Source organism: Astatotilapia calliptera, chromosome 7 (genome assembly GCF_900246225.1).
Source record: "Astatotilapia calliptera chromosome 7, fAstCal1.2, whole genome shotgun sequence".
In the NCBI taxonomy this organism is placed as follows: Eukaryota; Metazoa; Chordata; class Actinopteri; order Cichliformes; family Cichlidae; genus Astatotilapia; species Astatotilapia calliptera.
Genome location: NC_039308.1, coordinates 16,607,432 through 16,635,403, shown reverse-complemented (window position 1 = coordinate 16,635,403; position 27,972 = coordinate 16,607,432). Strand labels below are relative to the sequence as shown.

General features: G+C 41.3%; 1 protein-coding gene across 10 annotated transcripts in view; it reads left to right on the top strand.

Moving 5' to 3' along the window:
• Nucleotides 1-27,972, top strand: part of ntng2b (netrin g2b) — a 75,706-nt gene that overhangs the window by 36,293 nt on the left and 11,441 nt on the right. For 3 of the 10 annotated variants that reach the window (XM_026173393.1, XM_026173392.1, XM_026173394.1), the window contains exons 4-22: nucleotides 6,089-6,267; nucleotides 7,334-7,363; nucleotides 8,291-8,479; nucleotides 17,076-17,189; nucleotides 17,363-17,485; nucleotides 17,802-17,897; nucleotides 18,070-18,183; nucleotides 18,318-18,422; nucleotides 18,610-18,714; nucleotides 18,844-18,939; nucleotides 19,029-19,130; nucleotides 19,954-20,034; nucleotides 20,139-21,611; nucleotides 22,781-22,861; nucleotides 23,046-23,141; nucleotides 23,302-23,379; nucleotides 23,497-23,592; nucleotides 25,912-26,004; nucleotides 27,143-27,217. In XM_026173393.1, the coding sequence (XP_026029178.1) occupies nucleotides 6,089-6,267; nucleotides 7,334-7,363; nucleotides 8,291-8,479; nucleotides 17,076-17,189; nucleotides 17,363-17,485; nucleotides 17,802-17,897; nucleotides 18,070-18,183; nucleotides 18,318-18,422; nucleotides 18,610-18,714; nucleotides 18,844-18,939; nucleotides 19,029-19,130; nucleotides 19,954-20,034; nucleotides 20,139-21,611; nucleotides 22,781-22,861; nucleotides 23,046-23,141; nucleotides 23,302-23,379; nucleotides 23,497-23,592; nucleotides 25,912-26,004; nucleotides 27,143-27,217 (3,326 nt within the window). The remainder of the gene's footprint in view (nucleotides 1-6,088; nucleotides 6,268-7,333; nucleotides 7,364-8,290; nucleotides 8,480-17,075; nucleotides 17,190-17,362; nucleotides 17,486-17,801; nucleotides 17,898-18,069; nucleotides 18,184-18,317; nucleotides 18,423-18,609; nucleotides 18,715-18,843; nucleotides 18,940-19,028; nucleotides 19,131-19,953; nucleotides 20,035-20,138; nucleotides 21,612-22,780; nucleotides 22,862-23,045; nucleotides 23,142-23,301; nucleotides 23,380-23,496; nucleotides 23,593-25,911; nucleotides 26,005-27,142; nucleotides 27,218-27,972) is intronic. The other 7 variants (XM_026173400.1, XM_026173399.1, XM_026173395.1 and 4 more) reach the window with 7 other exon arrangements.

Genomic DNA, 27,972 nt, shown 5'->3' with positions numbered 1-27,972 from the left:
GCAGACAGGGCTGGACACAGATGCACATAGAGAGATATAATAATTATATGCCCTATAATAACCACCAATCTGCAATATGTCTGAAAATTGTTTCAGGGTAACCTGAAAATACCCTGCTCAAAAAAATTAAAGGCACATCAGATCTCAATGGGAAAAGAAACATGTTGGATATCGACACTGATATGGACTGGGTAATGTGTTAGGAACCAAAGGATGCCACGTCGTTTGATGGAAATGAAAATTAGCAACCCACTGATGCGGCAGGTTAGTCCATTTTACGAAATGTTATAGTTTTTACAGCCCCCACGTGCTCGTATGCATGTCTGACAACGTCAGGACATGGTCCTAATGAGAAGACTGTTGGTCTTCTCCAGACCCTGCCAATACTCGTATTCCACCAGCTCCACGGTGCTGAGGACAACATCATGAAGTCTGCCTTTGATTGTTTGGTCAGAGACATTCCCTGCTGGTCACTTTGTAGCTCTGGCAGTGCTCATCCTGTTTATCCTTACACAAAAGCGCAGACAGTGGTCTTGCTGATGGGTTAATGACCTTCTACGGTCCTGTCCAGCTCTCCAGAATCTCCTCCATTCTCTGTGCTGGGAGACACAGCTGGCAATGGCACACATGCCATCCCGGAGGTGTTGGACAACATGTGCAACCTCTGTAGGGTCCAGGTATCGCCTCATGGTAGTGTAGGTTAATGGAGTGTATGTAGATCGCTCCCATGATATGACATTAGCTGATATTTAATAACCGCAATTCTACAAAATACGTTTAAATCCAACTAAATAGATTTTCATTTCCTGTTTTCATGGCCAGGATGTAGTTAGGTTGTGTTATTTGGAACTTTGGAGATATATTTATAAAAGGGAAAGTCTGGACAAATAAGTGGACACATATGAATCAAAAGCTTAAAGTCTGCTGTAATTATTTTATACTGCAGAGCTTAATGTATATAAATTGGATGAGTTTGTCACTAACAATTCAAACTGTAAAGCACCAATTTGCAGGAATCAAAGCACGCTAATTTGGAAAGCTAGTGCATCGTGCACTTCAGGTGGTGCAGAAGAAGTCACAGCTAGTTCATCAAGCATTTTCTTAACTAAAAACAGTGTCACACAGCCCATGGTTTGTTGGGCAATACATTTTCTGCTCACGGTGTGTTAACATCCTGCAGCAGTCAGTGAACTTCACTTAACATAACACCAATTTTGTTTATATCCTGTATTCTCACCAAACACAAGAGAAGTCTAAAAAAAAGTGTGTTTGTTCATGTTCATTAGTAGGCAGTCGTCTACTTTCTGCTTTAGCTGGCACACTGCTGCCTAACTGGTGCATTATGGCCTCATGTAGGTCAGCAGAGTTGTGTAAAATTATTGGCAGAAATATGCATTATGTCACTCGTGTCGATGCATGTGTGAGAGAGAAGAACAAACATGCAAGGGATCACATAAGCATCAAAGAAACCAAGACTACCTTTAAGGCAAAATATCCTTAGATATCATAGCAGCTAATTAAATGTATGGTTTCTTGTATAGACCGGAATTCATTTGCATTCTTTATTTTTCCCCTGTTCCTAGACACTCTTATTACCCTGCTTTCTCTTGCCCTTCCCACTCTCCTCCTCCGCTCACCTTCTCTAATTTCGTCTCCCCTGTCTCTCCCACTCCAAGCAAATAGACTGTTGTGATGGATCCAGCTGTCCCATCTTAACTTCCTTCAGCTCAGAGCTGATTCTCCCACTTTGATGACTTTGCAGCGAAGGCAGACATCTTGCACATTAACATATGATTGTGCCCATGTATTATTTGTGTGCGGGGGGACTGGAGACAGGGATCGGGAAAAATCCCAGTGCAAGCTGTCATCCGAAAGAGAGACAGAGAGAGCTACAGGAACACTGCACTTGAAAAGTCAAGAGTGTCAACATCATTCATGCGGAAAGAGTGCAAGGCTAGATGTACTCCGAGTCTTCCTGGGTTGTCCTGTGTGGAAGGAGTCAGAAAAGGAGGTCAAGGAGATGAAGCGTCCGAGAAAAAGTTTCAGCCTGTGAGACTCTGAGGCTTCCTGAACGCGAGTTAATTAACAGAGAATTTTGTTAAGATGAGAAAGCAAGTGATATTTCACAACTCGAAACACAGACCCACACAAACACACACGCAGGTTTTTGTGCTCTCCAGCTAAGTGACAGAAAGAAGGCCATTTCTGATGGCATGAAGCCCGTGAGCCTGAAAATGCACAGCAGCATACCTAGAAACCGCTCGCTCTTCCTCAGCATTGTGTTTAATCTCCAGCTTCTAGGTTTTGGACTCAGCCCGCTTACATTTTCAAGATGAGACAGATGAGATTTATCACTGAAGATACAGGAGATGAGAAGTAGTGATATGTTCGGCGCTGTCAGTCACTCAGTGCCGGCATTAGTCACCGCGCCTCAGCTTCTCTGATCTGTTGTCTGTCATCGACGCTCGCAGGCAAATGCATCACACGAAGCAGAAACACACACACAAACGCGCACGCACACACTCGTCTCATTTGAAACACGTTCGCTCTCGCGCACGCACCGTTCTCTCCATGAAAAAGAGATGTTCAATTTCAGTCTTTGCTAAGTGGACAGCTCGTGTCCTTCAGGAAGCAGGCAGTAAACAAGGCCTTGTTGGTGGATGGATTCTCTGTGGCACATCCTGTCAACTCCTCCAGTGATCGGAGAGAAACTGAGGTAATCTGCGCGACTCTGTGTAAGACTCATGGTGCAGATCAACTGTCTCGATTTCTTTCCGTTTTAAGTTTTAGTCATCATAATTCATATTTTTGAAAGTCCCCCCCACCCCAAAAAAAAAAAAAAAAGGATGCAAAAGGAAGATTGAAGTAGTCATCTCGTCAGAATACAGAGGCCATTCTTTGAATATTTGATGCAGACGGATAGGTGTTCACTCCAGTGGAACAAACTAGATTGGAGTCCAGTCGCTCATCTGGAAAAGGCTGTAATTTAAAGTCGTAGCTGCCGAGTGTCCTTAAGATCCTCATTTCCTTTTTTTGGCAGAACTTCAGCCTCTGGATCAGCCCACCTGGGCCCTGTCCTCTGCTGAGGTCAATTGCCCAAAGGTGCGCACACACACACACAACCACAGAAGCACCTACGCTCAGATGCTTGAATTTCACCGGCACTAATTGCAAACAATAATTTGCTCAGAAATGACGGTGTCAGAAAGCAAGTGGATAAATAGATTATCAACAGTTGTGGCACCTTCAGTGTACTCTGATTTGTTTTCTCTTTAAAGTCCAGACTTAGTTGGGGGGGGGGGGGGGGGGGGTTGAGAAGGGAAGAACAACATTAACATATACTTTGACTCACAAATAAATAAGCTGATAAAATTACACTATGCAGATCTCATAGTACCATATCACTCAAATAGAGTACGCCACTCTCGGACTGCAGGCTTGCTTGTGGTTCTTTAGCTGTGTTTTATGGAACCAGCTCCCAGTTTGACTTCGGCTGTGGCAGATGGCTGCTCTTCCCTGAGTCTGACGTTTCTTCCTGTTAAAGGGAGTTTTTCCTTCCCACTGTCACAAAGTGCTTGCTCATAGGGAGTTGTCTTGTCGTTGGGTTTTCCTTTCTAGTATTGTAAACAAATGTTGTTGCAAATAACATTGAATTAAACTGAATTCAGTCATTGTTTTTGATTTTAATTAATTTATGATTAAACTAATCAGCTGATTCCACTGTTACTATAGTTACATATTAATATTGGCAATAATAATTTGTGTAATGATCGCAGCGTAGTAATATCTTTACAATATGTTTTGAAAGATATTAAAAATATGGTAACATACTTTTGATTAAATAATTTCATGAGTGCATTATTTAAATTAAAAGGGGGTACTATATGTTCATTTTACAAACGTCATGGGCTACTAGCAGTCTAATATAGAGGGCCATTACTAACACGAATGATGTCATGAAGTGAAGATCCACACACTCCAAATAACTTCTAAATAACATTAAAATTGTAAATTATGTTCAAATTCCCAATGAAAATATTAGTAACAATAAAATAAATCGACATAGATGCCATACTAACATTCACCTAGGTCTCACCAGTAGTTTGATATGCACCAGTGATCCATGTCAGACTACTGGCTACAGACTACTGCTGCATATCAGATTACTATCAGTGATGCATCACTCTGTACTGGAATTCATTTAAATAGCAGTACAGTCCCACTGCTTTTTTCTTTGTTTGTTCATTTTTTTAAATTGCCTGGCAGCGGTTTTGTGCAGATATCAGGTGTGGTGTACGGGGGTCCTTAATAGACCAAACTGAGGTGATCTGTATTTTATCTAGGTGTGCTCTAACACTATATCACCGGTAATTAATACTGAAATACCTTCAGGCATTATGTTCCATACAGGGCTCCCTTGTTTCAAGACAATACAGTAAAAAATGTTATGTTTGTTGTTGTGATTTGTGTGTTTGCTACCTGAAGACCCTTGTAAATTTCAGTAAAAGTTCTGATGACTGCGGGCTGCTAAACGCTACCAGTTTCTATTTCATTTCATGTTATTATTATGGTAAAGGACCTTTACCCTGTTCCAACATACACAGTTATACTGAGAGTAATCACAAAATTTTTAAAAAGGGATTAGTTAGTTAGTCCAGCTATTACACTGATGTGCTGGCAGATTATCCCATTGTTACCAACATATTAAAAATACTACTACGATCACTGTTCATTGATATGTTTAAATGTGGAAAAAAAATCACGAGTCAAATAAATAAAATGTAAAAAAAAATCATATGAGTATTTATTACTCATATCTCATGTGTTCTACTGTCAGTTACTTCTCTATTTCATATACTATTATACTACTGGCTATTATAATCATATTAATGCTCAGATGTCCTATAAAGTGGTAGTACTAAATATTGTACAATGTGTGACAAAGGGCTAATAAAATTTCCAGGAGTACAGATCGACCTTTTTAAGTTGCCCCACAAGCCAAATATATTTAGTTTAATATTATATGTGATTAAAAGAAAAACCTCACCTATGACTTCTTGCACCCAAAAAATTTGAAATAATGTTCTGATAAGATTATCAAAATAGCTGCTGATTTATTTTCTATCACCTGACAAACTGATGAATTAAGTGTTTTTGACTCAGTTGGGACTTTTGTTACCCGGCAAGGTTTTTTTTAAGCAGTTTAATTCATTGCTGTCACTTTAGACTGTCAGTGTGAGTACAGCTGCCAGTAAAATACAAAAAAACAGAATCAGATGGACTGGCAACTGTACAAACTTTACCAGCAAACATCAAAATAGAAATGGGCGCTGAAGTTCTGCCAGTACTTTCTGAGAAAGCACTGAATACATTTGAGAGCAAAAACAGAGTTAAGTAATAAACCTATCACAGTGACAAGTCTCAAGGGCATCACGATTTTTTAACTATGATTCTGCTCGTCTCGTTTGCTTGGTACAAGTGCGCCGGCGAGGCCACACTTAGTTGACTCTTTGTGACGTGCTGTAATTTAGAGCAGCGGTCTCCAACCTTTTTTGCGCCACGGACCGGTTTATGCCCGGCAATATTTTCCCGGACCGGCCTTTAAGGTGTCGCGGATAAATACTACAAAATAAAACCAGTACCGGTACCGAAAAACAGAAGATTTATTCATAACACACGTGAAAAGACCCAGGAAAACCGAGTTAAAAACGATAACAAAATAACGCTGAAAAACGATAAAAACCCTGAAAACTATACATTTCACACCTGAGCCTCATCTCTCGCGGCCCGGTACCAAACAACTCACGGACCGGTACCAGTCCGAGGCCCGGGGGTTGGGGACCGCTGATTTAGAGTATTCGCTAAAGAATTAAACACAAGAACAAGAAGTGTGCGGCATGTCTGTGCACAGGGAACTCAGCAGTCCACAGCTGCACTTTGGTGAACATGGAAAATACAGAGTATGATTAACACTGTAACTGTAACCTGGGTGTGATTACAGCTTATTCCCGCAGCTTTATACACAGTCAGCTCTCACACATCGCATGAACATTTTGTCTTACGGGCGTCCGTTCTATTTCTGTTTAAGGTGTAAGTGTAACCTCCACGCCTCCCAGTGCCTGCCAGATGAGGATGGCGGGAACCTCCAGTGCCAGTGTGAACACAACACCACAGGCCAGGACTGCCAGCGCTGCAAGAAGGGCTTCAAAGCCAAGTCCTGGAAAGCAGGTTCCTACCTGCCGGCACCCAACGGAACCCCCAACACGTGTAAGTTAGAAATAACATCACTGACTCTTTTTAATAACACCTATCAGCCTTCTTTATTATAATAGAGCTGCACAACTGTAAGACTACTTTTTGCGGAAGCAATCTGAACCGTGGCTTCCATCGTTGCCGACTTATGAAAGAGGTTTTCTATCACTCTGACGTCCTGCATAAAAGCAGGCTGGAAAAGAAAGAAAAGGGTGAAGAGGCTGAGTTGTTGTCACCTCTGTGCAGAGAGCACATCAGAGCCGTGTCATGACGTGGGAGTGTGTGGGGAGGAAATCCTCTCAGTAGCCAGCTACAGTAGCTAGATATGATAAAATAATAATCTAGGGCAGCCCCTCCCTAGCCTTTCTCCTTCCAAACAGACACTGAGACACTTAGGAGCACAAGAGATGCACACAGAAACCCGCAACTGCACACCTGTACTTGTGCACTCACACACACACACAAACACACTGCAGAGAATGGCTCTATTGTTAGCCTTTTGTTTTAAATCTGCCTGACATTTCCGACCCAGTTCTAATGGTACCGACGCAACTCCCGAGCCCACCGCCCATTTTTTCTTTTTTTTTTAAACTGAATCCCATTAGTGGAATTTTAAAAATTCAAATGTTTGCAGCTCGCTCCGTCGAAATGCTACACAAAACGGCCACGGCTCACGAAAGAGCCTCTACAGATTGCATTATGCATGCTCGGGCTAGGCTAACTGTTAGTACAATCTCGGGGAAAAAAAAATATGCAAGAGAGGCGAAAGTTTTGATGCGAGTGTAGCAAAGTGGTAGTGCTCTCTTAAAACATCCATATGTGATGAGCGCCCGTGAATATGGGGATTAGAGAGAGAGCAGCAAGATAAAATTAGGAAGAATGGAGGAGGCGGGTTCAGTAATTACTTCAGGACTTTGAGAGGTAGTCCAAAACAAGCCTTTATTTTTGCAGAGCAGCTCTTTAGCTCTCTCTGCCACCTGAGTCTGATGAATGAGGCAGAGTCAAGTCTTTAGGCAAACTGAATGCATAAATAAACAAGCTCTCATCTCATATCCTCTTCCCTTTTCTTATTCTCTTTCAGGTACAATTGCTGGTTCCCCCTCTGGTTCTAGTAAGTAATAATGCAAAGCGAAGCAGAAGAAGTGCTATTCTACTCTGCTTCTCTCCCTGTCTCGTCTCGGTCCCCTTTTTGTTGCATTGTTTTAACCCCACACCTCGCCATCTGGATCTCCTAAACCCCACCCTGCTCTCTCTTTGTGATGTTCAGCTGGCTCTCGACTCAGTCATTCCTCTTCCCCCCCTCTGCATCTCCTCTCCTCACTTGCTCCAGCTGAAGCCCCGCGTGCTTCATTATTAATAGGCCTCTCTGTCGCCCATGTCCTTTCATCCCAACACATCACACTAACCTGCACAGGAGGATTTCTTCCACAGTTCTGCTGTTTTTTTTATTTAGACTAAAGACAGTTCTGTTGATGGATTGAAGAAAAGGGGCGATGAGAGAGGGCTGAGTGAGAGAACGGCGGGTGGATGGAGCAGAAAAGGGAGCTGAGCGAGGGAGAGAGAGAACGAAAAGGGAGAGAAGGATGTGGGCATATGTTAGTGTGTTGTAATGCAGTGTGATTCCGGGTGAGGAGCGTGGGGAGGCAGGAATAAAAGGGAATTTGATTAGGGATTCTCTCTGTGGAGAGACTCGCAGCCTCCGAGCTGTTAGACAGAAACGATCGGCAAAGTGGCAACATCAACCCTGACAGCACTGGGCTTTTCTCCACATGGCCCAACAGTAAAGGCTGATGCATGGATAGACTGAGCAATTGGACTGCACTGCAGAAGCCTTCTTTTTTAAATGGTCTCCTCTGACAGTTAGACACAACTGTCTGGTTAGTTAGAGAATGAAAAGAAAAAAATTGGTGTTATTTATCAAAGAAAATAATGATTCTAGCTAATGGGATGATTACGGGTTCGGTTTTCCAGTTTCAGCCTACCCACACATTTAGCTTCTGTTTATTAATGAAGATCTGTACTTGTTGTTGCCAAATAGCCACAACAGAAACTTCATCTAGGACGTTTACCGCTCCCAAAGCTGATGACGGGACAGAGGTGAAAGCTGGAGTTGAAACTAAGGGTGAAACTGAAGGTGAGGGCGGGCCCGAGGGCGACGTGGAAACAACCACAACCATCTCTGAAGCTGAACGGTCTCCCGCTGTTACCCACAAACCACTTCAGGAAGGTGCGACAAAGTAGATTAGGAATAGGTAGATTGAAAGTTGATGCTTTATACTTTTTCAGTATGTCCTCAATATGATGCAAAAGCAGTTCTGATGAGCAACGTGCCTCTGTGGTGTTAATGCTCGGCCTGTCTCTAATGGTAATGTTAAAAGCTGGTTGTCTTATCTTGAGAGCAAGGTCATCAAGGTCATTCAGAGTTTATTCATTCAGATTGAATGATTTTTGAGCAGTCCGGGATAGATGTGAACATTTCGGTCAGCCGCCTCGATATACTGTACGGTAAAGTGGCCTGTAAAGCACGGCTTGCTTTCATACTAAATTAAATCCTGCTATTTTGGTAAGCAGCAGACCTCTCATGTTGTACCAGGAAAGCACTTAGAAAGTGGGAGGAGCTGTGATAGTTTTTTTTGGTCTTAAGGAAATCCATTAAGAGCATGTTTTGAACAGCGCAGCAGTTTTGTTGTTTGGCTGACGACAGGAACTCAAAGAACCCACTCATTTGCTTTGATTTAGGTGAGCCTGACAGGAGCTTTAACATTACATAAACAGGACTACAACCCTCAGAGAGCCTTTTAAAGTCCTGTTTGAAGGACACAAACTTTACAGAATATCTCACGTAGACTTTTAAATTTAGTCATAATGCTACAATAAAGCAATACAATGCATTCCCAATGGGGCCTCAACCTACAGCTTCTTTTATTATCATTTACTTCATTCTTTTTCTTTCATTAATCAGACAAAACGCAAAATACTGAATTAACAATTGGAGAAATGTTTTGCAAAAAAAAACACGGAACTGAGGGATTGAACCAGTGTTATCAGTGTGTTGTTTTACGGACTTTGTTTGTAGCAGCCTGTTGCAAGAACATAAAATGTGATGTAATACACGGTGGAGGCTGTGTCATGGTTTGGGGCTGCGGTGAAATCAGAGGTGTTGAAGATCTTGTCAATAATGATGGAATTATGAATGCAAAAAAATACTTTCAGCTTGTGATTCACCATGCAAAACAATCCTGAAAAAGTTCCGAATATCAAGAACTGAGGAGTGGCTCAAGTTTTAATACATAAAAGTTGTTTCTGCTTGACTTCTATCTGTACATACCAGATATAAATGTACAATATGCAGCAATATTAAAAAATATACAACACTGCTCTGTTACACTTCTGGTAGACCAACGTGAAAGATCATCCTATTGTAGAATTGTATTCTTGCCTATTTTTAATCTCAGCTTTAGAGAAATGTATTTGGCTTGAATCTGACCCCGATGTGAGCAAACCTCTGTTATCTGTGTGTGTGTGCGTGTGTGTAAGTGCATGTGAATGTGTGTTTGTGAGCAGGTGTGTTTAGATTTATGGCGAGCATATGGTGCAGTTCAGTAAAACCCATAAATCATCTTCATCCCCTCCTTCACCTCCCAGGGATCTCAGGTCTTAGGTTCCATTCTCACAGAGTGTTCGCCACTACTGTTTGTACATGCACACACTGATGCACACGCACACACACACACACACACACACACACACACACACACACACACACACACACACACACACACACACACACACACACACAGGTTTTATCATATCATGTAACTGAAGGTCCTGACTTTAATATCTAGATCAAATAACACCATTAGTCTTGAATAATACAGCATAAACTGTTATTTCATTTATCTTATTTAAGTGTATCTTAAGAACCTTTTTAAAACCTCCAGGTTAGAAGTAACAATACATACTTTAACTTTTTCCCACTTATAATGCTTGATTTTTTTTATATCCACATAAAAAGCCGGTTATATAAACAATATTTTCAATACTATTACCGTTTCCAGGAATATAAAAATGAAAATCCAGGCTTAGTTATTCATTGATTTTGATGTAAAATCAAACAATGATAAGTTGTATTTTTAATATGTTCTGTGCTTCCCGAGCAGATGTACCTTTTAAAAAACATTACAGCAGCTTATGCTTGGACAGGATGTTATAGTAGTCGCAGCCTTTGTCGTGCCTCTGCCCCAGTTAAGTCAGTGAGCATGCTCAGATAAGGATTAGCGATGCATTGGCAAGAGGCTCTGATCCAATGAGCCCGTTGCCTATTGGTCAGCTGGACAGATGGGTGTTTGGTGAGTGGGGAGGGCTGGTGGGAGAAACCAAAATCCCCAAACCCTGTCGTACATCTACCTATCCAGACGCATGACCCCTCGTGACCCATGACTTCATCGTTTATCCAAAACCAGATCCTCTGGGCTGAAAAAGAGCCATACAAGCATAACCTGTCACATGCTGAACCGCACATGCAGATGACCATGTGTGCACACACACACTGATGATGCATTACTCTACTGAATTACTTGCATTTTTTGAAAAGATTGAACTTGGCCTTGGTCTTGGAGAGATTGGATCATGTCTGGAAAATCATGTGACATATTAATAACATCCATGCGCTCTGCCACCGTCAGGTGTTCGGGCAAAATGTTAACCGCCTATGAATCCCAATGTATTCATTAGTGTGACTCTAAATCAATGTTTAACACTCCGGTAATAAATGATGAGAATGCTAAGACTGACAGGTGGCATTAAAAATTATTGTTATACTTTTTTCCCGGGCTACATTAATTGAAGTGACAAATGATCTCATTACATGCAAATGCATAAAAATGCCAGTGCGCGCCAGCAGACACTACATGCTCGCTTCAGCACGCGCGCTGAGGCGAGGTGTGTGCATGGAAGAGTGTGTCATGGGACAGTTAGTGAGTCCATTTGCGCAGACAGACAGGCACATATTAAGGGATTTAAAAATGAATCAGCTTAGACTGCCAATGCATTATGTGTGAGAGTGGTGGCACTGTTGCATGGCTGGAAATGATACAAAGACTTATTTTTTTTATTTTTTAACCCTTTTTCTGTATATACAGAGTCTATTACATTCCACAGCTCTGTTTCTGGGGTCGGAAAATCACATTTCAGCTCTCTAAACCCCCCATTATTTCAATACAAGTGAAGGTAGGCGCCGTGTGAGACTCACTTAATGTAGTTTAGTTTCGATTGCAGTAGAGTGATATTAGGATTGATAGCTATGAGTGCGATGGTTAAAATGCCTTCCTTTACATCTGATTCAGAGTTTTCAAAACCCTCATACTCAAAATCCACTGCTGGCCCGAGTTTAAAACCTACCAGATTCCTCTTCTCCATTCCTTTCCCGGTTCTGCTTTCAAACCTCTCTGTGGAACTGGACAGCCTACTGTCCTTCCAGAAATAGATTTGTTACATTGTTGTAGAATGTAGAATGAGTTTTATGATGTACTTTTCACCAAACATCTTACAAAGAAGCTTTGATCTTGTTCTCATCATACAGGAAGTTTAAAGTATCTGACTGTTCTGGATCTGTAAGGGGAATAATCCTGTATTTACATGTATTACATTCTACAAACACACAATAAGCCCAGAGACAGACTGGTGACCTGTCCAGGGGTGTATCCGCCTCTTGCCCCGTGGTAGCTGGGATAGGCTCCAATCCCCACCCACCCCCCACATGACCCTTAACTGGATAAGCGGAGAAAATGAATGGATGGATGGATGGCTCAATGGAAACATACACAATATATGTCTTAATTAAATTATTATAAATAAACCAACTGCAAAATAAATATATTAACGATGCAATAAAGTGAAGTGTAGAGGAACCGCGCAGCTAGTATTACCACTCAGTTATTCTCTCTCATTAACTGCTTACTGATGATTCACTTAAGTGGAAAATAGCATGACGATCAACCCGGACATTTCCGCGGTTTCAAAGCAGTTTCGTATAATTAGATTATGTGGCAATCTGGTGCACCTCTGTGCAGCTGTGTTACATTTATAGTGATCCAGCAACTGATTTGTAGCTGTTTTGAAGGTGAGAGATAAGCGTTGCCATTATTTGTCATTGTTTTTGTCTGACGACAAAGCTGAGTGTGTGCAAACACATACGGACACATCCATGTAAGTGCAAAGAAAACGGCGTAATACACTTTGACAAACACTGTGTGATTTCATTTTACAACCGCATTAACAATAGTCACACCTTTTAGCAGTCACAGCGTTTTCCAGAAAGGACACAATTTTCAGCACAGAAAGGGTTTGTGGAACAGCTTTTTGAGTTTAGCCTGTCTCAGCAGTGTGAAATCACACTTTCATTGCGGGTTCTCACTTCCGTTCGTGTGTGAACGTGCGCATACTTGTGTGTGAGTGTGTGTGTGCGCGTATATGTGCTCATTTGAAGGGAAAAAAGGGGGGGGAGCGCTAGGCTTTCTTTGGATAAACAATCTGAGGCAGCATCTCTTATGCTAATGCCATAGCCTGCACATTCCTCATTGCATTTACATTCTCCGTCCTCATGCAACTGATGCAACAGACAGCAGAGCTCCACCAGCAGAAACCCGAGTTACAGAGAGCTCAGCCCCGCTAACACACGTGTTACCCACCAGCGCTGCGCCTAAGCCTCTACTGATACCCACGGGAGAATCTGACACACATCATATTACAACAAAGGTTCACCCTCCATCACCATCCTCTCTGCCAGAGCAGCGCAGAGTTCCCCTGACACCAGAGGAGTTTACGCCTTCAGAAACAATCCCCGAACACTTGCATCTGTCGCATCCAGTCCTGAAGAACTCTGCACATGGCTCAGCGGTCGATCAACATCATCGCCACCACCGACAAAAGATCACAGAGGAGCCCGATGTCCATCTGCTGACACACCATCACACGAGCTGTGTTAAAACTGGGGATAAATGCTCAGAGCTAAGGCACAGTAAGACATAGATAGCAGTAGATACAGAGTAGAATGGAGGCCCACAGAAATGAGAGTAATCTAATTTAGAATGAGATCGTTTTACAGCCAGCGTGATGGGGTTTACAGGGTGTCAAAGTCTTTTAAAATGGGCAATTTTCAGGCCTAACATGCTTTTATACACAAGCTACCATCACTTTTACGCTCACCATTATATCATATGTCTGAAGCCTTGCTCAGTTTAGGTGCTGACAGTGAAATCCACTTAATGTGGGTGAATGAGCGTGTGAGAAGCTACAGAAAGAAACAGAAAGTTGGATTAGTTCGGCCGACATCGTCTTTGCATCATTTAAAGTCACAGAGAGAACTGCAGAGCATCAGAGGATCGGAGACTGAGCCCAAATTTATGTGAACTCACTGCAGCACATTTTTCTTTAAAAAGACTGCCGGAAGCATTGTGCGTAGTGCCGAGATGAAAACGATCCCGTGTCGTTTGGGGTCATTTTCTGCTGGTTTTGGCACAGCGTCAACCTGCCGGTGAGGAAGCAAATGAAGAGCTCCATCACTGTCATGGTTTACTAAGCCCAACTGACTCTTACACATGCCCTTCTTTCAGTCAGCGCGGAGCAAAGGGGGAACACCGAAGGCTCCGGCTGCCAGCGTCTCCTGTCAGATGGTTCGAACTGAGCTGATTGAGATTAATGCCAAGAATGGTTCGGATCACTCCTACCCCCCCAAGGCAGCGCGGGTTACTGAGATTAAATGCGTTTATGCTCACCGCTGTGCTACATCAGCCAGTTGAAACAACTGTGATTCAGAATCCTGCTTTCCCACAAGAGAGTTCATCAGCCGGTGTGTGCGCTCTCTCTCACTCACTCACACAGCTGTGACAGATGTGGGGCCAGAGTAGGACACGAGTAGAGGTAGGCAGGGGTTACTATGATGAGATGTAATGATGGCGCAGTGCCAGTTGTGTGAAACGATCCCGGGTGCTCTGAGAACAGCTGCTGGCGTCCCGTCTCCCTGGAGGCCCTTGGGAGAGGGAGGGATGAAGAGGAGGAGCGATGTGGGCGGGAGATTGCCTGAAGGGGGATGCTCCGCAGGGGAGCGGGGGACGCTTGCAGGATGCCCCTCTCTCTGGGCAAGAACAACTGGAGACGTACATTGCTTGCATGAAAAACACCTCAAGGGGGAGAACACAGATGGAGGCATGCAGGAGAAATGTATTCTCTAGCGGTCTAGTGATCATTAGTCCCTCGATGACGTGCACGGTGTGGTCACATTATGGGATTGGCTATCTGTATTTTTAACCATCTCTGTGGTGGATTTATTTTTATTTTTTTTAATTTATTGAACTGTGCCGCTCTGTGGTGCAGTTAACGGAAAAGGTGTAAGCTGGAGGTGGTTTGATCCACAAACTGAACTAGTTTTACATCTCTCTTCTCTAGCCCTAAGAACTTGAAGCAAAGGATTCTGGGTATGGCATAAACCCCTCTGGGAAAGTGGAATATACAAAGGAAAATGCTCGAAAAAGGAAAAGCAGGAGCGAGTGACAATTATAAATGCAGCAAAAGTGGAATGTGTCTCTGGTATTGATTTGAGATGTTTTGTGTGACTGTGGCAACAGAGAGCACGTTAGATCTAAAAACCAAGGAAATCCACCCATAAGAAGAATTTGCTCCGATATCCATAGCGTCTCATGAATATTCATAGTTCTAGTTTAATATGATAAAAAGACAACAAGAGCAGAGGTGGATCATCCTCCTCCATTATGCGAGGGAACAAAGTGAACGAGTGCAAAAGCAGTCAGAACATTTCATGACATTCAGATAAAAGGAAGTGCATGTCATTTCTTTCACACCCAGAGTGAAAATGTAGTGATGAAGGAGTTTCTCAAGCCTCTCTGACTCTCACAGCTTTTTCCCAAGCCCAGGGCTGAGGCCCCTGATGGGCCAATCCGCTATCTGACAGAGAGAAAGGCAGAGAAGAGGAAAACAAGGTCTCGGAGGAAGAGGGGAAAGCAGGCAGACGATATCAGAAATCTTTACCCACTGCAGTATCAGCCTAATTATAAAGCTCTTATTGTTCAGGTTGTCGAGGATAGGTGCCTGTAAAATAGCTTAACAAGAATGGGCATCCTGTGAGGTAACTGTGTTTGCGGCGTGCCAGTCTCCCACAAGTCTTTCCATGAGACACAAAGCAACAACGTCCTCTGAGCATGGGCAGAAAAGGGAGGAAGAGGAGGAGGAAACAGAGAGAATACTTGAAAAGACGGGTATTTCTTTAACTAAGTGGAGTAAATTACTCGATTTCTTTGAGTGTTCGGTTTTGTGATAGAAATGTGACAGCTCATGATTCTTAACTGAAGCAGAAATATATCTAAATGTCGCTTCTCGCTGACAGGCTGTCATTAAGCTTATCCAAAATGTTGGCTCCAGTACATTTATTTGGTTTTAGGCTTAAAAAGAAACACAATTTAAACCCAAATGCATTATGCAATTAAACAGATTAACTAGCGCTAGCTTAAATTTGCTCAAAGAATTCAAATACTGTAATGTACTTTCGAGTTATATAAATAAAACTGAATTTAATTGAACATGTTTGTTACATTATGTTTAGATTTAGGTTGCATTTGATTTAATATAGAAGGCTGATTCAATAAAAAGTGTTGTAGGTAGGTTTCTGACGATTATTGTGTGAAACTCTTTCAATCAGCTAAAAAATACCTGCGCACCAGCATAGACGGCAGGTGCATTGGCGGAAAACTTCTGCAACATGTTAATTAAAACTCGGTAGGAAGTCACTTTATGAACAAGTTGGTAATTATTTGTACTACTTGATATTTGTATTTCGTCTTCATCGGTTTATATATTTGAATATGTGGGAAAAAACTGTGTAAATTTGTGAAAGATCTTTGCCATGGTGTTGTTGCTAATGAGTATAGGCTATTTTGGTGATGTTTTCTGTGCAGGTAAGAAAAGGGTTGGATAGATGTTATTTATGGTTAGCTTCAGTCTAATGCTTTGGGTTTTTTTTAAATAATATTCTGATTAATGGCACATACATGTGAAATGTGCTAATCACACTTTAAGTTCTGACTGGATGATTGAAACATTTCAGGAGGATGTGTGTGTGTGTGTTTGTGTGTGTGTGTGTGGTGTTAGTGAAAGTATGGACATTAACTATATACCTGATAAAGGTCAACCAGCCAAAAACCTTGTGTATGGTAGTTATATTTAAATTATAAAAGAAAGTCGTTAAAATGAACATTTAGGTAGCTTTGTTGGATTTCTCAAAAGTGAAATATAGATTAGGTTTCACAGATTGATAAGATAAGACTGTGTTTTTATTAGGTCCTGTGGACTTAATCCCATTGGAAAAGTAAATGAAAACTAACTCAGGCTGATTTTACACTGGGACAGTACAAAAGATGGACATAGTTAGGAAGATGTCACTCTATTTATTTGTGTCCCGTTTTGAAGATTTTTCTTGCAGTCGATAACTTGACGTTTTGACGTTTGTTGGCTTCACTTTCCAGACTAGAAAGCTATATTTCCTTTTACATAATCTGTAACCCAACCGGTAATCCAACCAACCAAATCCAGAAGATTACTTTTAAGTTCATCAGGTGGAATTAAACGAGGGCAATCAGATGCCTTCATTTCTTCTTTTAGTTCTTTCATCTTTTAAGAGGCAACAGAGAAACAGGCTGAATCAAGATGTGACTCTTTATGTATGTTAATTTGATAATTTGGAATAGATCAAATTAATAACTATATCTTGCATTGTTGCTTTTTCTGCAAATGAATATTTTGGATTATGTCAGAAACCCACAAGTCAGAGGAACAGCTGCATGAGACTCATGGCCACAAAGCTACATCTTTGTTTGAGCATGGGGAGAAAACGGAGGAGCATTCAGGAGGAGAAACGGAAAGAAAAGGTATCCCTTGTGTATGAAGTGTAGCGACTGTAGTTAGTAGCTCAGTGTAGTTTGTGGTGTGCATGGTAAGTAGATTGCACTTTGTAACTTAAAGCAAAAAACAAAAACTGTAAACAGTAGAACTGTATTTAAATTTTTGTTTCTTATGTTAATCGTGGTTGTGATGTGTTAAGTCTCCCATGAGTCTGAAAAACATTCACATGAGATTCGTGGCCACAAAACTACTTCCTTGTCTGAACACGGAGCAGGAAGGGAGGAGGAAGATGAGGAAGAAGAAAGAAAATCCAAAGAGACAGGTATCTAGTGGTGGAAAGTACGAAAATCTACAGCATATGTAGATTTATGTACCTTACTTTACTTGTTGTGCAGATGTGCTGTAGACTTAAATGAAACTTGGCAATCCCTAGGTCCCCTAATACATTGGAAATGACAGAGTATTTATCATAAATTCTCCTCATTATTTCAATCACAGCTGTGGCGTTTCAGACCACCACCAGTCTTAGGGACACATACATGACAACCAGAGCTGTAGTTAAAGTGTATAATAGTAGTAGTGTTCGCCATGTGTTACACATCTTCCCGTTAAGTTGATAAAAATATGTGGTGTTTCAGTCTCTCACAAGTCTGAGGAGCTCGTACAGGAAACTCACGGACACGCATCCACAACCCAATCTCAGCACGGGGAAGAGAAGCATGCAGAAAGCAAAGGTACTGCGTTTTGTGCACAGTGGTCCAAATGATGTCATAGTGTTCACAATTCGATTTGGAGATCATAAACAGAAGACTTTTAGCTTCTTTTAAGCAACTTTTACAGTTAAATACTAACATGTTATAGAGGCTTTTGAGGGACGTTTTGTGAATAAAAGCTGTGGTATAACAGTTTCCCACGCATTTGAGGAACACGACGCTCACGGCCACAAAACAACAGCCTCATCTGAGCACGGTGAAAATTCACATGAGGTGGTGCATCGAGAACGAGGAGAAGAACGGAAAGGTGACAGTTCTATATGCACTGTAGTGGCAACTCTGTAGCTAACTGTAGTAAACTTGTAGTGTCCTGACGCAAAACCGCAGAGATGCATTTTTATTTTTATATTTAAACACACATTCATGCCTGTCTTGTGACAGTTTCCCACATGTTTGACGGGCACACACGTGAGACTCACGGCCACAAAACAACAACCTCACCTGAGCATGGCGACGGGCATGAAGAAAGAAAAGCTGAAGGGAAAGGTATACAAATGCACTCTTCCTGCTCATGCTAAACAAATGCACTGTAGAATTATATAGCAGTGGGCATAGGCGAGTAAGGAAATATGCAGGTGATAAATGAAAACATGATTTATTTACTACAGAAGCCAGACATGGAAATGTGTCTCAGTTTTGGCTTGTTATGTCAGTGACAATTGTGGTGTTTCAGCTCCCCACAATTTTGTGGAACACGTACACGAGATTCACAGCCGCAAACCAACAACCTCATCTGAGCATGGGGTGGAAAGAAAGGAGGAGGAGAGTGAAAGTAAAGGTATTTTTAGAGCATAGTGGAGACAAAGTCTTTATAGATTTAACATGGGCTTTATTAATAAATAAAGCAGAAGAAATTAATGTTTGCCCAGTGAGATTTTTTTCTGGTTCTGACTGAAAATTGTGTCAGGAGAACACACACACGAGACTCATGGCCACAGAACAACCTCGCATGTGCATGGATGGAGACACGAGGAGAATAATGAAATACATCCTGAAACAACAGGTACTTTATCTTTTATGTTGTAGTGTCACGCGAAACACAGCACACAGAAGAAATACAACTTGTTAACAATAATGACTGTGTTGTGTCAGACCCCCACACATTGGAGGGGCATGTACATGGGGCCCACGGTCACACAACAACAACCTCACCTGAGCACAGACAGCAGGAGCATATGGAAAGAAAACCTGAAGGTAAAGGTATTGTTGAAATCTAGTAGTAGCAGGGGTTTTTTTTAGATTTAATATAGCATTTTAGCTTAATTTTAGTACTAGTAGCAGTATTTGTATTTATTTATTATAGTTTTTATTATTCTAAAATCAAACCCAATAGCCCGATCATGAATCGAAGCTGTTCTGAAGGTGACTTTTAACCACAAGTTAAAAGTCTCCTTCAGAATAAATATGGCAACTTGCTTTTTTCTTCTGTTCAAGGCAATTGTGGGTTGCCAGTTCCCGTTAGTATGTTGAGCTCCAATGTGGGACTCATGGTCATAAAACATCACATGGACATGGGGAGGAGGAGCATGTGGGAAGCAAAGCTGAAAGTCTCTCAGTTTAATACACAGTAGTAACAAGTTTCTTTTTAAAACTCAAAAACCTCCTAAAAATTGGGGCCTGGAAGGACTGTATTAAGAAAAATAATTTGAATTTAATGTCTCAGCAGTTAGATTGTGTATTGGTTCATTTAAGATATAGTGCTAAATTTTAAATATAACAGCATAAAAAAAATACAAAACAAACTAAATTGGCATTTCAGTTTCCCAACATAATGAGGAACACTTGCATGGGACTCGTGGCCACCAAACCGTATTTGAGCACAATAATTTCAATTTGATGTTTCAGCAGCTGGATTCACAGCAATTAGGTTAAGATAGCTATTCTCCTGAATTTAATATGAATTTATTATACATATTATATACATTATACCAACGTATATTCAGATATAATACATTATCTGAATATTAGAAAAAAAACAACAGAAATGTTTCCTGATTATATAAATGTGTTTTGTCAGGCCAACACAAGTCTGAGGAACACATACATGAGGCCCAGAGCCACAATATACCACCTGAGCACAGAACAGCTGAAATTACAGGTACCATATGAATAATCTTCTGCATTATATTTTTGCTAAACAATGGCTAGACTGTTCCCCCGACTTGAAATTCCCAGCTACTATTAATTGTTGTGGTGTTTAAGCCTCCCACAACCCTGATGGATATGTGCATGGTGGACATGCAGAAGAAGCTCATGGCCATAGAGCATCTGAACATGGACATCACAAGCCTGAGGGACATGTGCATGGTGGACATGCAGAAGAAGCACATGGCCAAAGATCTGCATCTGAACATGGACATCACAAGCCTGAGGGACATGTGCATGGTGGACATGTAGAAGAAGCTCATGGCCATAGAGCATCTGAACATGGACATCACAAGCCTGAGGGACATGTGCATGGAGGACATGTAGAAGAAGCTCATGGCCATAGAGCATCTGAACATGGAGACCACAAGCCTGAGGGACATGTGCATGGGGGACATGTAGAAGAAGCTCACAGCCATAGAGCATCTGAACATGGAGACCACAAGCCTGAGGGACATGTGCATGGTGGACATGCAGAAGAAGCACATGGACAAAGATCTGCATCTGAACATGGACATCACAAGCCTGAGCGACATGTGCATGGGGGACATGTAGAAGAAGCTCATGGCCATAGTGCATCTGAACATGGACATCACAAGCCTGAGGGACATGTGCATGGTGGACATGTAGAAGAAGCTCATGGCCATAGAGCATCTGAACATGGGCATCACAAGCCTGAGGGACATGTGCATGGGGGACATGTAGAAGAAGCTCATGGCCATAGAGCATCTGAAAATGGACATCACAAGCCTGAGGGACATGTGCATGGGGGACATGTAGAAGAAGCTCATGGCCATAGTGCATCTGAACATGGACATCACAAGCCTGAGGGACATGTGCATGGGGGACATGTAGAAGAAGCTCATGGCCATAGTGCATCTGAACATGGACATCACAAGCCTGAGGGACATGTGCATGGAGGACATGTAGAAGAAGCTCATGGCCATAGTGCATCTGAACATGGAGACCACAAGCCTGAGAGACATGTGCATGTTGGACATGTAGAAGAAGCTCATGACCACAAACCTACAACTGAACATGGACATCACAAGCCTGAGGGGCATGTGCATGGAGGACATGTAGAAGAAGCTCATGGCCATAGTGCATCTGAACATGGACATCACAAGCCTGAGGGGCATGTGCATGGTGGACAGGTAGAAAAAGCTCATGGCCATAGTGCATCTGAACATGGAGACCACAAGCCTGAGAGACATGTGCATGTTGGACATGTAGAAGAAGCTCATGACCACAAACCTACAACTGAACACGGACATCACAAGCCTGAGGGCCATGTGCGTGGGGGACATTTAGTAGAAGCTATTGGCCACAAACCAACAACTGAACATGGACATCATAACCATGATGGACATGAGCATGGGGGACATGTAGAAGAAGCTCATGGCCATAGAGCATCTGAACATGGACACAACAAGCCTGAGGGACATGTGCATGAAACTCATGGCCACAGAATAACAACCTCATCTGAACATAGACATGGAAGGGAGGAAAGGGGACATACAGAAAGAAAAGGTATCTGATATATTAGGTATGATTAGCAGTGTATTTAATAGTTTAATGTACACTCATTGGACACTTTGTTAGGTATACATTGCAAGTATTGGATTGAACTCCATTTTGCTGTCAGAACTGTATTAATTTTTCCAAGTGCTAAGAGATGTTAGTTCTTATTGACGTGATAGCTTGGAAGCCATTTCAGTGCAGTGTTGTCACAACCAAAAATATCTATCTATCAAACCAGAAAGAGATAATTTGAGCTTCTTGACACTGTTTTCCTTCTGGAGGCAGCCATCAGAAGATAGGTACACTATAGTCAAGTCCATGGATGGTACTCATTTGGAACTGCTGGAACCCTAGGTGTGCCAAGAAAATATCCACTATACCATTAGGTTGAACAGCCTGAACCATTGGTTAAGAAGGATGGATGCATGGTTTCATGTTTCTGTCATGTGAACATTGCAGCAGAAATCAAGACTCATCAGACCAGGCAACATTTTCCCAAACTTCTGTTGGCTAGTTTTGGTGGGCCCTTGTAAAATCAAGCCTCAGTTTCTTGTTTTCAGCTTGCAACGGTTGATTGCTGTGTGGTCTTCTACTGTTGAAGCCAACCAGTTTCAAGCTTTCAAAGTTTTTCTGCTTTCCTTGGTTTTAACAAGTGGTTATTTGAGTTAATGCTGTTCCTATTAGCCCAGGGCAGTCTGGCCATTCTCCTCTGATCTCACCAACAATGTATTTTAGCCCAGAGAACTGTTGCTCTCTGGATAGTTTGGCTTTCTTTGGAACCATTCTCCTGGATTCTCTCCATAAAATCCAGAGATGATTGTGTGACAAAATCCCAGCCGTTTCTGAAATACTCAGGCATCAACAAACATAACTGTCACTTTCTTTCACATTCTGACGCTTGGTTTGAATTTCAGCAGGTCATTTCGATCATGTCTATGTGTTTAAATACATAGAGTTTCTACCATGTGATTGGCTGATCAGATATTTCCATTATTAACAAACAACTCAATGGGTGTAACTAATGAAGTGGCTGGTGAGTGTATATTATTGTACACCTGTACTGTCAGATGATCTTTCTCCATAAATAAAGCATAGCAACCCTTAGAAGAAAATTCCACCTGAATACTGAAAACAGCAGAAATGTTTTTGTCTAATACCAATGGCAATTATTTTGTCAGACTCACACAACTCTGGGGGACACATGTATGGCCACAAAGCTTCATCTGAGCATGGAGAGGTGGAACATACAGACAGACAAGGTATATCTTTTTTAGATATAGGGGTAGTGGTAGTGATCACCCATGTGATGGAAATACGCAGTAGATATACTTTAATTACATTTTTTTTTATGTCAAAAGAGAGAAATGGGGTCTCAGATGTGAGACGAATGTTCCCAAGCTTTAGTTGTTAAACTGTTTGCGTTAATAACAACTGCTGTTTCAGACCACCACGAGTCTCATGGACATGTGCATGAGGCCCATGGCCACATAACAACACATGGACATGGAAGGGAGGAAGAGAGGCATACAGAAAGAAGAGGTATCTGTGACTGGGATTGTTTTACTGCAGTTATAGTTCCTTGTGTAGTACACCTGTACTAACAGTCTTTCTCTATAAAGAAACCTTAGCTAATCTGCTACTGCATATTGGAAATTGTAGAAATGTTTGCATCTAATGTTGATAACAATTATTTTGCCAGTCTCGCACAGCTCTGAGGGACACACACATGGCCACAGAACCTCATCTGAGCATGGCGAGGAGCATACACCCAGGCAAGGTATATAATTTAGATATAGTGGTAGATGTGTTTGGGTAGCTAGTGAGTGAAATATGCAATGGATAAACTTTAATGTTTCCAAGTTTTAGTTATTAAAAGTGACAACGGCTGTTTCAGACCACCACAAGTCTGCCGGACATGTTCATGAGAGTCATGGGCACATGACATTAACAACCTCGGGCATGGGGGAAGAAAGTCATAGAGAAGGAAAAGGTATTTGATGGTGGTCAGTTTGTTAGTTATATAATAAAACATACAGCAGAAAACTTTTCTTACAAGTTAACAATATCACTTGACAAGTATTAAAAATTGGGCAACTTTAAACAGAAGAAATGTATCAAAATTCAAACTAATGGCAGCATCATATTAACTGAGATGACAGAAACTGCAGTAGGACCAAGTAAAGGAACAGAGATCGACATTGTTCAATTAGTATTTTTGTTAGTTGAGGAAAGAGCTATTTTCTTATCCCTTTTTTGGTTTTGATATGACTGTCAACCACATGTGTGACGTGCACTGCACAAAAAGTTAAGGGAACACTGAAAACATGTGAGACGTCAATGGGAAAAAAATCATTCTGGATATCTATACTGATATGGACTGGACTGGGCTGAATTCAAAGACACCCTGACGTCAGATGCATAACATAATGTCCCAGAGATGTTCTATTGGATTTAGATCAGGTGAACGTGGGAGTCAGTCAGTGGTATCAATTCCTTCCTCCTCTAGGAACTGTCTGCATTCTATGTCGGGCATTGTTGTGCACCAGGAGGAATCCAGGACCCACTGCGATAGTGTAGGCTCTGAGAAGGATTGGCAGTCAGAGTGCCATTGCCCGTCCTGTATAGGTCTGTGCGTCACTCCATGGATATCCCTCCCCAAATCGCTCATGCTGAACAATGTTACAGAGTATAACGTTCTCCACAGCTTCTCCAGACCATTTCATGTTTTTCCACATGTGCTCAGGGTGAACCTACTCTTATCCGTAAAAGGGACGGGGCGCTAGCGGTGGAATTGCCAAATCTGCAATTCTGTGGCAAATCCCTGTCAGACTCCACTGTGCCCGTGAGAACAGGGTCCACTAGATGATGTCGGACACCCATGACGTCTGTTTCTGACATCTTCACCAAGGCCTGCTGGGGGTCATATTGTAGGGCACCGGCAATGCTCATCCTGGTAGTCATTGCATAAAGGCGTAGATACTAGTCTTACTGATGGTTTAAGGGCCTTATAGCTAGGCCCTTATCTGCTAGAGTCATGCCCCCCCCTTCAAGGAATCTCCTGAATGCTCCTCAGACTGTGCTGGGAGACAGCAAACAGCTACCTGTGCAACTTCTGTAGGGTCCAGTTATCGCCTCATGCTACCAGTAGTGACACTGACCTAGTCAAATGCAAAACTAATGAGAAAACAGACAGAAAAGATAAGGAGGGAAAATATGTCAATATCTCCACCTGTAAACCATTTCTGTGTTGCTGGGTTGTCTCTGGGTTTCCCCTCTAGTGAACTTGTTGTTAATTTTATTATAACCAAAACAGCTGAAGCTGATTAACAACCCCCTCTGCTACTTAACTCACCAGATCAATATCACAGAAGTTTACTTAGCTGAGTCTACACTCTGGTTAAAAAGTGTTCCTTTACATTTTGTGAACAGTAAACATGTACATGAGACTTGTGACCACAAAGCCTCCAGCCTCACATGAACAACAGCCGAAAGGAAAGCTATCTATGCTATATGTTGTGCTAGGAATTTCATCATGAAATGTAGCTCATTTTTTCTTGATGTGTCATTCACTCTCCCATAAATTTGAGGGACATGTATGCGAGACTCATGGTCAAAAACAAAAATTTAATTTTACCACGGTCAAGAGAATGAGCATAGCGAAATAAAATTTGAAAAGACATTTTGTTAATATGTAGCCCTTTTGACGTTCACTTGAGTTACACAAGCTAGAAAGAGTATATTACTTGTGATGCAGGCAGTAGAAGAAACTTTCACCATCACTTAACCTTGGCAGCCTAAGGTGAAAAATGAAAACTGGAAAAAATAACTAAATATATGTCTTCAGCTACATGATGGCCTGTCTGTCAACATGAATCATAAGGCTAAATTTAAGTCTGTTAGCAAAAGCAGAGCCATTTTTTAATCATTTTTTTTTATCTAAGACAATGAATGATGCAGAAGGGCTGGACAGAAAAAGCAAATAGCATAAAGGATGGCACAGAAATAAATGGGCAGAGTAGAAAAGGAAGATGAATTTCACACTGAAGATGCTCCTGAAAAAAAGAAAGTGCTGTTTCTGTGTTTTTCCCACATTTTAAACACCGTCGTGTTCTGTCTGATCAACACATTATAATGCAGAAAGAACACATATCGTATTACATTAGAATGCATGAATGGAATCTGCATTAGCAAAGGCTTTTTCCACAAATCTTTTTTTGATTTTTGTAGTCTCTCTGTTTCTTTACAAAAACCTGAGATAATCTGTGCAGCATCAATATAGATTGATTTCTGAGTTGTTGCTCATTTGTAGCACACCATGGCATTGAAAAAGCAGAATGGGAAGTAGTCGGTCGTGAGGAGGATGAAGACAGAGAAGAGGAGAAGCAAAAAGGGAAAAGGCGAGGTGGGATTTTAAATGTGAAATAATCACTCAGTGATTCATCTCTGGTCAGACAAATTTATCGTGATGAGATTAACAGGGGACAATGTCCTGAATTTATAAAAACGTTATAAAAAGCCAGCATGGAAGATACCCCGTGAAATGTAATGACTTTATTCATTTGAGCTCCCTAACAGATTTCATTATCTACATATGAAAATAAAATTATGTGCAATGTTTCATTCGGTCCCTGTCTGGACACAAGATTTGCTAAATATGTCGCAATGTTGTGGATTTTATTCTCTGCCTCTAGTAACTGAAACAGGGTTGTCACCAATTTTCTGCATAGCTTTAAATTTGTTAATACAATATTTACCATAAGTTTACCCAGTTATCTGTTAAAATTTCTATATTAATGTGTATGAAATCGCCCTTGTCCTTTCTTTACTTTGGACCACCAAAGTCTCACCACAGTCTCACTGCAGCACTGTGGTGGGATTAGTGGCTTGTCTTTAGCCTCTGGTATAATGCGAATTTGAATATGATCATTTATTGTGTAACTTTTGTGCACATTTGTTTATAATTAATTGGCAGTGTTTCAGGACCAGATATTAATCTTAAAAGCTAAAAATATGCTTTTAAAAAAAGAACTAAAAGATGATTACCTAAAATGAAAGTTTTTTTAATTTCAAGTTATTAAACAATAAGGAAATATGCTTGATATATACTGAATATATCCAGTCAGTGTATCCAGTCAATTGCATTTATGTTGGACCAATTCCACAAGATTTTACATTTTGCATTGTACTTATGCAACAAAATTACATGTAAAAGTCAGCTATACCAAGCTGAAGCCAAGTGTGGCATACCTGTACTTTCTTTACTGCATATAAATGCTTGTAAAATCTGCGGTCTGACCAGTGAAGAAACACTGCACTAGTTAAAGATTTTGTCAGCTTTATAGAACAAAGCAATCCCCTTTTTTAAGGTAGGATCTAGTGGGAATCCCTGCCACCTCCTCCAATAAGCACCTCTATAGTACTGACACTGACCTTTAGGGTATACTAGCTCCTGCTGTGTGAAGCTATGGTGCTGTAGATGGCTATAGCACAGTGAATGATCTGGAGCTGACTTTTGAAGAGAGATTGCTTCATCCCTCAAGGGCTGCTGAAACTTTTGATCTCAGGAGAGCCCCAGGCCAAACAGTTGTTTGGGATCATATACGATGATTTCAAAGGTAAGAGACCAACACAAACACAAGGTCTGAAGAACAAGACAGAAAATCTGAGCTTAATTAAATCCTGTGGATTTTGGGTCAGTGAATTGTAAAGTGTTTCTTTGTCATTTCACTAAACTGTTGATGATGCTTTTCAAGTAGAAAACCTGTGGAAGAATTCCCTCCTTTGTATTTTGTCTGGGTTTTTTTTTTTTTCATTTCACTCATTCTTTCTCTATGCATCTCCTTCGTGGTTGTGTTTATGTGCATGATCAAGGTAAGAATTTGGATTTAAATGTACCATTATTCCACCAATCTTGAAGCTTCTCTGATGCAGGTTGTTTCCTCTCAGTCTTGCAATATAACTGTCGTTTAATGTTAACGGTTCACAATTGATAAATACCTATAAAGCAGCATCTTGACTCATAACGTTCATTTGTGGAACAATGTCCCATTGCCTCTCTAGTCTGTGGAGTAATTGGCCATTTATATTTAATTAGGCAGTTCTTCCTCCCACTGCTAGCATGGTTCCCTCAGTGCTGAGAGAGGCACTTTACTGTGCTCCTCTCGCTGGCTTCCTTTAAACCAGCTCATTAATATTTCAGCTGGCATCATCAACCAAACAATAATAAAATAATAATGTGACGGCTGATTAAACAGCTAAACTCCGACTTTTTAATGTGCATTTAAATGTGTATTTGCATAAACATGCCTGGTAAACGCCTCTTTAGAGGACAGTGATGCCTTGCAGCACACCACTGCAGCCAACTTCTAAA